Raw genomic sequence first — 14,436 nt, 5'->3', positions numbered from 1 at the left:
ACACTTGCCCTACGTAGCATCTTTAGGTTATAATAACATAAAAAAAATGTAATCCATGTTTTGGTTTTCAAAAATTTCTTATACAATTTTACTTAAACTGCTCAAACTAATGTAGCAATCATCTCTTAGATGTGGACCTAAAGATGTCTCTGTGCTGGTCATCTCCCAAACCAGGCTTTGATTACTATTCAGGGAGAAAGGTGGATGTCTCTTAAGAGTGGCTTCTGTACCTACAGGATAGGGATGCATATAAAAGTGTCATGACAGTCCAGTTCATATTTGCATTATCTTTGCCTTATGATAATGGGATTCAATCACCCTCCGTAAAACCGGCATAAAAGAACAATCCCTCCAAACCACAAAGTTGAATAATTACTATATTCTTATGCGCTACACCATGTAAAATCTTACACATAAGATAATAATTTGGGTCGGTGGCTTGTGTTCATGCAGGGAATAAAAGGGCATCCTTTATGAAACATCCTAAAAAAACAAATAACACCGATAAAGAATACCTTTTATTTTACTTCTGACTTATGGTAGATGACAAATAGTATGATTTCTGCATTCAAAACTCACTGGAGGAGAGTAGGCTAGAGGAAAATTCAAGCAGACTACCACTTGCCATTCAAATATGAAATAAAGAAACTCTGTAAAAAGTCTCAAATAAACTACAGCTGATATAAAATAATATGAAAAAGATTTATACATGTGCTTAATCCTCTTCATACATGCGTTTCATACAGGTTTTTCAAATCTGCAAGAGATAACAATGATCAAAATAGCTAGCACAAAGTCTAAGCTCTTTAAACAAAGAAAACAAATATCATAATATTACATGCACCTGACCATCAATAAGTACATTTCTAGACCTATCTTTTAACCCATTTAAGCCCACCGGCAACTGTAGTGTACTGTAGAACTTAATTTGATTGAGAATAAATCTGTCTAATTCATTTTATGACTAGTAACTTATGATTCCATTGTAATGTTGAAATTCAGACAAGTTATGAGTTTATATTTACATTATTATATATCCCTACAGTCAGCCATTGAATAATGGGCCTAAAAATTTTCTTCATTATTACATTTTATTTATTTATAAATAAATAAACAAATAAACAAACAATCATGGCTGTAGCCTACATATAAATTATTTAAATAATCATATATATATATATATATATATATATATATATATATATATATATATATATATATATATATATATATATATATATATATATATATATATATAAAAAGAAGATAATTAATCTCATGAATATCGAGGACATTTGTCAAGGTTGATCCGTTTGACCTAATCAATATCTGCATATTCATTAAATATATGAGGTTTAACATATTTACATCACAAAGTATAGTATGCTAATATGTTTATGTAAATTTACACATCTGCTTGTACCTTCACTGCAGTACTCCTTGCAGGCTACTTTTACTAAAACTGCTTACATAAGGGAAAGTTCACCCCAAATGGAAATCGTGTCATCATTGTGTCATCTTTAAGTTGCAAAACTATGAGATTCTTTCTTCTGATGAACACAAAAGAAGATATTTTGCAGAATGTTGGTAACCAAACAGTTAATTGCATAATTTTGCATTCAGGTATACCCCTTTTATTATATAGATGTAATATTTTCTTAATTATTTTTATTTATTTATTTTTATTTAACTTATTGATACACAATACCCTGTTGGGGAAGCTTAATGGCTGCATGTTATTCTGCACTATGTTCCACCATTTTAAGACAAACAGATTTATTGTGTTTTCATATTCAAGAGATTATAAAATAGGTGCAGCCTTTTTTGGGGTTTGCATCAGAGGTTCTTTGGCTTTTATGCATGATAAATTTGTTCATGAATAAAGATTAATCTGTTGAAAGCAGGTATTTTGAGTTAGATGCCAAATGCTCTCCTCCTATTCAAATTTGACATTGTAGTGGGGGAAAATACAACATATTGGCCCTGCCGCACATTCAAATACGAAAAAAATGAAAACATGTTCACATTGGACACTATTAACATATATGCATGAAACCAGAAAAATTTGGGTTAACATATTAAAAATAATAATTTAACTTTAAATGTTGCAACATTGCAGGATTGCTGAACATTAATAACTTTAACAATTATTTAAAGGGATACTCCACCCCAAAATGGAAATTTTGTCATTGATCACTTGTGCACAGATGCTCTTTTTTTTTTGAAAACATATGCGTGTGTTTTACTTGCCAATGTAGTGGACAGTCACAAACCTCCCGGTTTACATCCAAAATATCTTAAATTGTTTTTCTAAGATGAGCAAAGCTTTTAAGGGTTTGGAATGACATGGGGGTAAGTGATTAATGCTAAATTATGCATTTTGGGGTGGAGGACTCCTTCAACATCTTTCCTTCATGTGGCTACTATTCTGATGGCTCATACTGTGCAGCTTCCAAAGACTGATACAGCAACTGCCCATATTTGTAAGTGACTTTATGTGAAAACAAGCCCAAAGTTCTAGAAAGTTTCCACCCTTTGCATCTTTGTTTCTTTATTATAATTTTAAAGAGTTAGAACTGACTCAAAAATGAAGATGCCGCCTCTCGGCTCCAACAAAATTTCACCATATTAAATTCATTCTGTAGCTGCAGAAGTGCAGAAAAGCTAGAGAGTTATAAGTATTGCAACCTGGACCTGCAGATAAACTACAACTATATCTAATAACGACATCAGACAAGCAAGTATCTTGAAAATGAGTTTTATAGTTTTCAAGTACTTAAAACAGTTAAATAAAAACAAGTCCCAGAATATACATATAGTGAACAGTATGCCCCCAGATTATGTATACATCCTACATTGTTACTGTCATGATGCTCTTAAGAATCGGTTTGTAAGATTGAGTTTTGTGATCATTAGGATAAAAAGCTGATAACTTCTTAGAAGCCCACAGATGGCAGACCTTCGACATTACAGAATGTAAAGTATATAATGAAAGAAAAGACAGAAAAAAGGTACAAATAAAAATAGCCTAACATGGCAGCTGCCTAAGATCAACAATGGAAACACAAACAACAGCTTTGAATACCTTAGCTTGTTTTTTCTCTAAAAATTATAATTTTTTGCCAGAGCACAAAATGCACACAAAACCACAAAGTCAATTAGATGTACTGAATACCACAATGATCATGATTCAGGAAAACAGATTCTTGATTGATGATGTTTTAGTACTTGAGGACTTTTATCCGTAGGCACGCTTCTCTATGGACTTCCAAGGTCACACAAAAAGGGTCTGACGTTCATAGAATAATTATTCATTCGGACCAGCACCAGGCCACCACAATGAGCACCACGGCCTTCCATGGCCAAAAAATCAGATACATGATAAAAAGTATTTTGATACAAAAGATGTGGAGAGATCTGTATAAATTTGAGCTCCTCTGCACATTGTTTGCTCAACGATTCCCTTTAGCCAGATCAAGCTGAGGAGAGAGACGCATGTGATTCTTGTGCATTGGAACACTGTTATTGAAATATGAAGTGTCAACCTTTCGAGGTGAAACCATGCATGTGTTTCCCAACTGGATTAACGTCTCGCAAAACACAGCTGAGAGGTTTATGGAATAAAACAGTTAAGCTGGACAGAATGCTAACAAAATCTGCACGTGATCAGACTCGGATAAAATTCATACATAACCTGTACACTTTCTACAATATTTAAAGTCATAGTGAGGAAACAATAAAGAAGTACCATCACTAAAAGGTAAAGAAAGATACTTTGCCATGATTTAATTATACATTTGCATTTTCTATTTAAATTACATGTGTTCAAAATGAACATGATTGGAACAATGGATATTTACACAGCTTATGCATTGAGTCTGAGGGACTGATCTTCTCGTCGTCTGGAAGAAATGTCAATGTCTATGGAATCTTTGCCCACGATGAGCCGCAGGCGTTTTGCTGGTGGGAGCGGGATGAAATCATCCTCGTTATCAAAGTAGTCCTCTTCTTCGTCCTCAGAGGACAGGGATTCCACTTCCATGCTCTGACCAACCTGAGCGCCCGCATTGTGATCCAGTACATCCCCCTCTTCTAAGGTGACATCCTCCGGGTAAGAGCGATGCAACCCCGCGCTGTCTTCCTCCCGCTTCAGCTGGATCTTGAGCTTGGTGGAGCTGCTGTGGGAGCCGTGGCTGAAGCCATTGTTCAGTTTGGCCACGTACGAGCTGCTCCGGTCATTCTCGTGCTCTTTGCTGAACTTGATGCTGATTTTGGAAGAGCTGGAGGAGCTGGCCTCTCTGGTCTCGTTCTTACTGCTGCTGCTGTCTCGACGCCGGCGTAGTGTTATCTTGGGAATGCCTGAGTTGTTCTGCAGAATCAGCTGAGCGTCGTAGCGCGTGATCTGCCGCTTCTTCTTGCCCTTGCCTCGGCGCAGGGACTTGCTGCTTTTAGCCGAGCCGTTGTAGTGCTGGTGGCAGTCCGGCAGGCCGAGCACCACCTTCCCACAGTCTGCTACATCTGCAGCCCGAACCGCGTGGCGCAGGTCGGGCACGCCCTCCTGGAGGAAGGACTCACCATAGGAGGCGGACTCTTCCTGTTTTATTGTCCTCCTGCGTCTGGGACACGTCCCTTTCCTTGGACAGCTGGTCTCCAAACTAGGGGTGTTCATCTGGTGCCCTGGTGTCACGGGAAAGAGCTCTCCAGGCTCTGACTTGAGGACTACACCTGGGCTAGACGGCTGACTTAATGCCTGCGTGCCGTCAGCCCCCTGAGCACCGAGAGAGGTCCTCGTGGACCTACGAGTTCTGTAAGGGCAAAGTATGCTGTCCTTGCTTGGGGAAGCACCCTTCGAAGAGCTCTGATTGTTTTCTGATTGGCGCGCTACACTGCCTTTGCCTCCGGAGCTGCGTCTGTCTGCATCTTGTCTGGAGGGCTCCTTGAGATCACCACTAGCACTCACTCGGCTAGAAGATTTCGTCCATACGCCTCGACACCGTTGTCTTCCTTTAGGCAAAGGGTGTGTGGGCTTTGAATTAAGTCTCTTTGGTAAACTCGAAATATTTGTTTGACTTCGTTTAGAGGATGAGGTAGAAGAAGAAGGGCTTGACAGAGTTTGCCTCGTTATAGCTTTAGCTTCGCCGTGCTTTCTGCCACAGGACTGTGAAGTCCTCTTACGTAATGCTGGAAAAAAAAAATGAAAGGAAGAGAAATGATGAGCTTGAGCTGTAACAGCATTATTAGAATCAAATTTAGTCTAGTTTTACAGGTCTCACATGTTTGTACAGTGGTTGGTTCCTGAGAGTCTGCCTCTGCATTGGAGCTGACAGACTGGCTGTCGGAGTTCCTGCAACTTTCTCCCAGCTTCTTCAGTCTGTTCAGACGCTTGTCTGTCTCTCTGAGGCCGTACTTGCTATTGATCACTGGAGTCTCCACGGGCAACCCTGCTTTCGACTTGAAAGCTCCAGTTCCACGTCTGACACACACACACACACACACACACACACACACACACACAAATTAAACATTACATTTAATAAACAGATATTTAGAACAAATGTGTATTAACAAATATTAGAATCTTGAGTTCAATTTTAAATTACGATCTAATTTCTCAATGTCTACATGAGCATTCTTTAAACAGAACAACATGTTGCAACGGTTTATAAAAAGACCTTCCAATACAAAACGTTGTTCTATTTATTCATTTCTAACTGCCGAATTGAAAAAAGCATGAGAAACTACAGGCACGCAACACATGATACCTTTCACAAGTATAGCATTCACAGAATTCATTGTTTTCTCCAAAGAATCCATCTCCATAGTAACAGGAGATCTCTTCCCCCGGTTCAATGTCGCGCAAAACCTTCACACAGGCGGTGTCTCGACCTGTTGACACAAACTGCAACAAACAACACACATCAGCAAAATTATTTCCTATTACTCGGTTAGTGAGTGAGTGACGTGACATACAGCCAAGCATGGTGACCCATACTCAGAACTCGTGCTCTGCATTTAACCCATCCAAAGTGCACACACACAGCAGTGAACACACACACACACCATGAACACACAGCCGGAGCAGTGGGCAGCCATTTATGCTGCCGTGCCCGGGGAGCAGTTGGGGGTTCGGTGCCTTGCTCAAGGACACCTAAGTCATGGTATTGAAAGCCTGAGACTCGAACCCACAACCTTAGGAGTCAAACTCTCTAACCACTAGGCCACGACTTCCCCAATGTTCAAGTTGATCTTCATTTAGAAATAGAAAGCAGGGTCCAGCCTCATATGTACTTACCTTGCAATTTGGTCGGCAATCTGTAAAAACAATGAACACCTTAAATTTACTATGTAAAGACTCCTCATTATCATTACATAATGTATTGATCAGGTGTTTAATTTAGGTGTGACTGTTTAAGATCTAAAAGAAAAATACCATGGTTAATAAAAGCCGCAGGTCCAAGCCAGAGTTGCGCGCAGTTTTTGCGTGTCGAGTACATGACACTGAAATCATTCTCTCCATGTCGAAGCAACATCCTCTCTTCACTGGGAGACAGCTCAGCAATGCAGCCCACAAGATGTTCAATTTTATCATTCCTCTTCCTGTAATGTGCGCAGTAAGCAAACATATGTTGAAAACTAGAAGCAAAATAAGTTGATGATATGATTACATAAAATTGTTAACTCACCAATCTTTTGTTGCTACTATTTTGGCTCCGTTTTGCTCAGAAGAGTAGCGATTACAAGAAAGGATCTCAAAGCCGCTGTCCGAAGCAAACATGCGTAGGTAAACAAACACCTACCAGGACACGAGAGGAAACAAACAGAGAATGTAAATATTACATCGCATAAACAAGCAAATGTGTTTACACATACAGTAAAACATTAAATATTACACTTAAAGGTGCTGTAGGGAACTTTTGTAAAAAAAAATATTTTTTACATATGTATTAAACCCGTCATTATGTCCTGACAGTAGAATATGAGACAGATAATCTGTGAAAAAAATCAAGCTCCTCTGGCTCCTCTCAGTGGTCCTATTGCCATTTGCAGAAACTCCATCGCTCCCGGTAAAAAATAACCAATCAGAGCTGCGGTCCGTAACTTTGTTTGTGTTCAAAATGTAGAAAAATGTATATAATAAGCGAGTACACCATGAATCCATTTTCCAAACTGTGTTTTTGGCTTGTCCTGAATCACTAGGGTGCACCTATAATAAGTGTTTATATTTGGACTATTTTATATTGCTTCGGGGATACCGCGGCGGAGTAACCCAGTACCTTTGTGATTCTTCATAGACATAAACAGAGAGAAGTAGTTCCGGCTACTATGTTCTTCTGCAAGACGCAAGCAGTTCTGTTTATTAACCGCTAGAGCGTCATATGTATAATTAAATAATAAACGAGCATTTAATGTTTAAATATCGCATTTTCGTAGTAACATATTTAAACAATTTTAACTAATTTTGTAAAATTCTATAAGATTAACATTTAAATATAATACTGTATATATATATATATATATATATATATATATATATATATATATATATATATAAATAATAATAATAAAAAAATATAATAAAATTATATATATATATAATAAAATTATATTAATATTTATTTAGAGCAAATATGTAAACATAAATAGTATTTCAAATATTAAATATTAATTTCATCATTAAAAATATATTTAAATATTAAACATGACATTCAGTATATTTAAATATTTGACACAAACAAACAATACTGTAAAATGTTAATATTCATTTTCTAAATAAATATTAAACAAGCTTTTAATATTTATATATTTTAGATTTTAGATTTAATACAACAAAAATTTATATTTAACAATTAAAATTGTTTACACACTAACATAGACCTGCCAGGTCATGAGAGCAGGCTAAAATACAGTCATCAAAAATTGAGATCTTTCAAAATGTATAATTTACATGCGCTTTGAAGAGCTTTTCTTGGGACTTAGTCTTGTTGAGGAAGTGATGTCTCGTCCAGTCGCCAGCAGTCAAAGCCTGAAAAGCTTTTTCCAGGTTGTCATGCTTCTTAAAAAGCTTGATCACTTCCCTCAGCTCCCCTTGGCGACCTTTAATTGGTCGAAACCTAAAAAGGAGCATCACGTTAACATGAATGGCAGGCTTAATGACTGCAGACACTGAGAATTTGAATTCACTAATCTAGAAACACAAACCTGGTGTTCATCTTGTGTGTCTGGAAGCCAAGGTAAGGATCCAGGATCAAACTGGTGCTCAGATCATCATATTCACACAGCTCCTTGGCAGTCATTCCCGATGAGGGGACATGGCGCCTTTCTGCCTCCGGGGGCGCCCCACCACAACCTGTTAGAGGATTCAGCATGAAACCCAATGAGAACAGGACTAAGACTCTGCTTTTGTAGTTAAATGAATTCAGAGACACTCTCTGATGGCTTTGCTAGGACCTTACGTCGACTGCATCTTCTAGCACTCGGGGAGCCCTTGCTTTGACGAAGATGAGCTCTCTGTGTGTTTTGCAGCCTGGACTTGCTTACGGGCTGATTACTGGAGAACTTGCTGCCATGTCTCCTGCCATTCAGCACCATGTTCTTGGATTCTCCCATCTACTTCATACCAGCTGGCAGTCTGGAGAAGGCGCATTGAGCTTCTGTGAAACCATTCAACAAGGAGACAGCAGAAAACACTGGGTTGAAGCTGGATCTGTCGCCTTATCTGCCAGGAAACTTTCAATCAAACTTGCTTCTTGTCACTTGATACTTCACCTATATTAAACAATAAATCAATATTATATTCTGTTTATCAACATATAAATGTATTTTATCAGTATTCGTAATCTGAAGAGAATTCCAGCATCCATGGTAGCGGCTGAATTAATGATCAGCATGCAGTTAATGAAAAAAAAAAAGTGAGTTTATTACTTTTCAAATATTCTTAAGTATAGAGCGCCACCCTCTGGATGCTATTGGAAGTAACAAAAGCTGCCTTCAATTAAACTACAAACCTTGAATTCACAATCGAGATCGTCTTGTGAATAATGCCACATCGACCAATATTTCACAAAATTTAATTTATGCACAAAATATATTCGATAACTTACATTAGCATACTTCTCCATTGTGGTTAAAACGCTCCCATGTAACGTTAAGCGACGTTGTATTTAAATCCCAACACAAACCACATTAACACACCAATTTAGTCTATGCCCCAACTTACTGCTTTATTGAAACCTAAACGCAATTTTAATGTAACGTAATGACTCTAAAGTGTGCAACGAGTTAGGTCTCTTAATGTGGGCTAACAGCCTAAAATAGCAGTTAAAGTAAACATTCGATGAACGCTAACTAGCTTAGCATCGAGCTAACAAAACAATGAGACTTGCCTGACCGGCAGAGCAAAGATATTTAAAACAGACTTCCTGACGGATATTCCAACACTGTAATAATACACATAAGATCATGATTAGACCCCATCAATTTTATCTAAAATTATTTTAAAAATGCTGCCATTATCCGATAATAAAATGAGTATCACACTTGGCCTAACATGCAGCTAACTGCGCGATTGCTAGGCGACACCCGGAAAAGCCCCGAGCAGGAGGGATCACGGTTAGCAGAATCACGCAGTTCTCTAAATAACGTTACTCACTTTATTTTCTTCTGCGTTGAGGTTTGTCCATCATCGATGTCCAATGCAATCCAAGAATGTCATACTGTCGAAAATTGTTCAAAATATGACATTAAAATTCAAGATGGCGGACGTTTCCAGATCAACAGAGACGACAGGACAACCGAGCCGCCTCGGAAAGAAACAGACCCAAAATGTTTGAATTATCGGCGCTAATTTGACGCTCTCTTCTTCTTTCTACCCCCCAGACTGTCCATATAATACAGTCGCACTAAGAAAATGTGACTGGACGTTGATCTAGCGCTATAAACGCCTCGACAAACTCAGATGTATACAAAGACAGCGTTGTTGTTGTACCCCTTTAAATGTGCACTTGCGGCTCAGCGCGCTTGTGTTTCCGTGGAGCAGCAACAGCATCCCATCGCACAATCGCCTCTCACAAATGTTCACTTATCTGCTTTAACTTTACTCCTAGCAACTGCTAAAATCAGTAACGTGCAGGTATATGGAAAAATTAATACAAATAATTTTTGGAAGCCGCACATGTAGAAAATTCACCACAATCGATAATAAGCTATAGCTAATAAATGTTGAAAAATAGCTCTCATTATTTGTTTTGCATTGAAAACTTTTTTGAAATATGTAGCCTAAGTAGCCAAGGAATATTTTTTCCACCAATTGTCTAACACCTATTATTTTTAGAAGTGAAAATATTTGTGCCCGAAGTCTTTTTGTTGTGAATCATTAATCTTTTAAAGTGGAGCAGTAAAAATCTCTTTCAAGCATGACCTATCACTCTTCAACACTTTCTTTCTTTATTTAAAAAAAGTACCAACAGTAAAGAACAGTAAAGAAAAACATCACAACAAATACACATTCAAAAACAAACAACAACAAAAAACTGTTTTTGCATTCACACATCCAACAGAAGATTTGGTAAATTTAATATCATTACTTGTGAAAGGTGAGACTATTTGGATCAGATTCATAAAAAAATCCTAAAGGGGTTTATTTTTCAAAGCCAATTGACATCTCCTGTAATACATTGTTTAAAAGGGGGGGGGGGGGGGGTACAATGGTGTTTCATGTATTCAGAGTTGTTCACAGTGTTAAAGAGATGGGTTCTCATGCTAAACATGGCTAAAGTTTAAACCTAACCCTAACCCTATGACTGAGAATTTCTGTGCCGAAAATCTTACTTTACACTCTAAAAACTGCTGGGTTGAAAACAACCCAATTTGGGTTATTTTGACAACCCAGCGCTGGGTCAAAAAGGGACGAACCCAGCGCTGGGTTGTTTTAACCCAACCAGGTGGGTTATCATATTTAACCCAGCCTGCTGGGTTGCCTTTTTTATGGTTTAAAATGACTATATTGCAGGGTTTAAAAAAACAGAGCGGGTGTTTTTTTTATCACTGTATTTCAGAAGGAAAACTACTGTATTTAGAAAATGTTCGATATCATTTCGCATATGCTTGATAAGGCAGCGTTTGTGAGCTCAGCACCGCTCTGCAGCCGTTACCGGAGAAACCTACCTCTCCCGCTCTTAGCGCCTCCTGCTGGCAGAAAATGAACTCGCAGAGTGCAGCCATGTGGGGAAACAATGCATTTCTACGTTAAAATTAACCCAAATTGAGCTAGGCATTAAACCTACAAATGTTGTTCATTTTAAATATCACTTTTACACACAAATAATAATTACCAAAAGGAAAATATTTATTAAAAACAAGAGAAAAGTCAAAAAGTAACATGTTAGAAGAAATGCAGAAAAGGATGGCATTAACAGCTACAGAGTTCATAAACAAAGCATTGAACATTTGATGAATATAACTTAAGATCAAATTGGACTTTGTTCAATTGTATATATTGTATAAAAATATACGAAAACACATACAATAAATTTACAATTAGTTTTTTTTCCAACTATTCTGGCATGACAGTACACAAATAAATCACAACATTAACTTTGATATTATAACCTTTAGCAGACGCGTGTGTGTGTGTGTGTGTGTGTGTGAAAGAATGTTAGCAGGTGTATGAATGACAGAGTGTAAACTTTTCTACTAAACAACACAGAAAAAGCATTTAACTTTTTTTTTTTTACAAATTATACACTTACAGTTTGTTTCATTGTCCATGAATACAGATCATGCATCACGGTCAATTTTCATGATCTCTTTAGCATAACTGATGTAATCATGAAGAAGCCCCATCAGCACAGCATGTGACATCTTCTACATCATCCAGGGCAGCGTCCTCCTTTAAAACCACCGCTGTTTAGGGGAAAGAAGATTCTCCTCTCTGACCAGCATTCATCCCAGTCACCGCCTGCTCTTCATCAGTGGCCTAAGAGAAACAAATTTGAAAAAATTAAACATTTAATTAAACTATCCATTTTCAGGTAGAGGTGTATTCACATCCGTAAGGATAGGTAAATAATCGGTTTTAAAGTTTCAACACTTTGTGTGGTTGTTTAATGTCTCAGTCCACCACAGCTCTCATGAAGTCTATAATGGCAGCACTAGTGTGAGGACATGCAATATTGTTTGAATAAATATTGCTTTCAGAAAGCTTCTTTACTGAAACATTAAAACAGACATGACATTCACATACCTCACAATATTCATGTACGTGGAGGGCTGCTCTTCAAACCGTTAGTTCACCAAATAATTTAAATGTTCATAATTTACTCTCCTCATGTTTTTCCTGACTCATACAAACCCTGTTCATTTTTTGGAAAACATATGAATATATTTAATATTCTCTTTTTGTGTCCTCCATTGCTGGTCTGGGAGACCAATATTTTATTTTGAACATACATGTTTGCTATCATATAATTTAAGATGTATTCATATATAAATATCAGAATTTACTTCTACAATAACTCTATATTTATGAAGCTTGAAAATACAGATTATCTAAACTATAAATGGATTAACAAATATTATGAGAAAACTAAAAATATATTAATTTATGTTGTAAAGACAGACAAAAGTCTTATAGGTTTGGAATGACTTGAGGGCAAGTAAATGATTTTTTGTGTGAACTTTACCTCTAAGAGCGAAGACCAAGAATAATGACTCTCCAAATCAGACAACTCCAAAGTTGGTTTGAGTTCTGCAATAAAAAACACAGACATCAATGGTCTTAATGAAATGAGCACGTAATCACACTGTTGTTGCATCAAAATGTGAAGTAAACTGGCAGGAGACAACAAAAAAATTTATTTTCTAAAAATAACTTACATAAAATCTCAAGGGAATGATGATCTCCCATGTCTCTTGCTTTTAACATCTACAAAAACAAAAAACAAACATTATTTTACTCTTAGTAAAAAACAACAACTGATAACATGAAATTATGAAGTTTACTTGCCTTAAACGATCTTTCCCTCTCTTCAGAAGAAGCTGAGAAAACCACCTCCTCACAAGCAGACTTGTGTGTCCTTAACTCCAGTTAGTTTGAGTTCTGCAAAGAGGGGCATCAATGGTTTCAATAAAATATTAACATATACATACATACATATATAAAATCACACTGTTTTTGCATCAACATGTGAAGTTGACAGGCAGGACACAACAGAAACATTAATTTTCTAAAAATTCTTCTGTGTCTTTAACTCTCATCGCGAGGACAATGAATACAGGAGCTGGACAAGTCTGAAACATTACATGTAAAACATACTTTTAACAGTTACCACTTCAACAGCCTCAAAATAATTATGCTAGTCTTTACTACACCATGCCGTTTCCTTTAGGAGACAAACATACATTCAGTTTAACCGCGAAAAAAAAGACAAATTCACATGAGCGTAACCGTGACCATAACCGTCTGTTAACGCCTCAAAGAGAACAGATAATGTAAAATCTTATGTAAATATGACAAAATACATTCACAGACGTTATATTAAAAGTACATCCTCCGTTCAGTAACGTTACATGAGGCAGTTAAGACCTCCGTGTCCCAGGCGAAAACCGCGTCCGTTTTTTTTTATATAACGTTAGATATAACGTTAAGCTCCTTTGTTTCCGCCTTTCATAAAACCTTCCGCCTTTCATACAACCGGGTAAACAATAAAAGATAACTTTACATTTTGAATACTTAACGTTACTTACCATAGTCTTTCACTCGCTTCTCGCTTCTATCACGCTGAGAAAATGGCGGCTGCTCGCACTGGAGAGACGTACGATTTTGACGTGACGTGCGTGCTCTCCTTCACGTCCGCGTCCTCAACCCACCCCCGCTGGGTTAAAAAAGATAGTTATTTTCAACCCAAACTTGGGTTAAAACATCCCAAAGTCCTATCCAACGGCCTCAGCCCAGCAGTTGGGTTGAAAAAACAACCCAGCGTTTTTTAGAGTGTAGGGTTGGAACAACTCTTCCATCTTTATTTGACCCTCTAACTTTAACACTCAATATTCTAATTCTATTCTTAAAAAATCTAACTACCTTTCTAATCTTTTTGTATTCTATTTTTCTTTTCATTTATTATGCAATTATATATATGTGTGTATGTGTAAAGACCTCCAAGGCTCTATTCTTTTTTTTTATTCTGTTTTCTTTTTATTAATTATATTATTTAAAATCCCATGCTGCTACTTGTACTGTGTTAACCTAACTGAGACTTGTTATAGCACTTATATCATTGCTCTTTTTGTTGTTTTTGATTGCTTCCACTGTCTTCATCTGTAAGTCGCTTTGGATAAAAGCATCTGCTAAATGAATAAATGTAAATGTAACAAGTTTCGGCTGGATTTTTTCGATCGTGGATCTAATGACGTAGAGGAGAACGGAAGTCCTTATTTGAG

The 14,436-nt window shown here is 37.1% G+C and overlaps 1 protein-coding gene and 1 long non-coding RNA gene across 5 annotated transcripts; both read right to left on the bottom strand.

The window, feature by feature from the left end:
- Positions 1 to 3,761: 3,761 nt before the first annotated feature.
- LOC127977574 (histone-lysine N-methyltransferase KMT5B) lies at positions 3,762 to 10,043 on the bottom strand. 4 transcript variants are annotated; one of them, XM_052582510.1, is made up of 10 exons: positions 9,650 to 10,043; positions 8,454 to 8,766; positions 8,200 to 8,347; positions 7,946 to 8,111; positions 6,684 to 6,793; positions 6,431 to 6,597; positions 6,293 to 6,312; positions 5,763 to 5,899; positions 5,274 to 5,473; positions 3,762 to 5,181 (listed from the first exon to the last, which is right to left on the bottom strand). In XM_052582510.1, exons 2-10 carry the CDS (start codon positions 8,605 to 8,607, stop codon positions 3,866 to 3,868), a joined length of 2,418 nt encoding a protein of 805 aa, XP_052438470.1. In that variant the 5' UTR covers positions 8,608 to 8,766; positions 9,650 to 10,043; the 3' UTR covers positions 3,762 to 3,865. The 4 variants fall into 4 exon arrangements, with proteins under 4 accessions (XP_052438470.1, XP_052438471.1, XP_052438472.1 ...); XM_052582511.1 differs by having other exon boundaries at positions 8,454 to 8,651; XM_052582512.1 differs by lacking the exon at positions 9,650 to 10,043 and adding an exon at positions 9,102 to 9,589.
- A 1,283-nt stretch (positions 10,044 to 11,326) lies between these two features.
- On the bottom strand, positions 11,327 to 12,924 carry LOC127977578 (uncharacterized). Its single transcript, XR_008158257.1, has 3 exons — positions 12,874 to 12,924; positions 12,681 to 12,745; positions 11,327 to 11,974 (listed from the first exon to the last, which is right to left on the bottom strand). It is a non-coding gene; the product is annotated as an uncharacterized LOC127977578 (long non-coding RNA).
- Positions 12,925 to 14,436: the final 1,512 nt, after the last annotated feature.

The sequence above is a fragment of the Carassius gibelio genome, chromosome B18 (genome assembly GCF_023724105.1).
Source record: "Carassius gibelio isolate Cgi1373 ecotype wild population from Czech Republic chromosome B18, carGib1.2-hapl.c, whole genome shotgun sequence".
Classification (NCBI taxonomy): domain Eukaryota; kingdom Metazoa; phylum Chordata; class Actinopteri; order Cypriniformes; family Cyprinidae; genus Carassius; species Carassius gibelio.
The sequence above is the reverse complement of the archived record's forward strand: the minus strand, read 5'-3'. Positions and strand labels throughout refer to the sequence as shown.

What these genes read in the sequence shown, in the direction of transcription:
- LOC127977574 (XM_052582510.1), bottom strand. Translation starts at nt 8,607, where the DNA reads ATGGGAGAATCCAAGAACATGGTGCTGAATGGCAGGAGACATGGCAGC. An exon ending in ATAGTAGCAACAAAAGATTG is followed by an intron (nt 6,598 to 6,683) that starts GTGAGTTAACAA and finishes CGCACATTACAG; the next exon opens with GAAGAGGAATGATAAAATTG. An exon ending in ATTGCCGACCAAATTGCAAG is followed by an intron (nt 5,900 to 6,292) that starts GTAAGTACATAT and finishes TGTTTGTTGCAG; the next exon opens with TTTGTGTCAACAGGTCGAGA.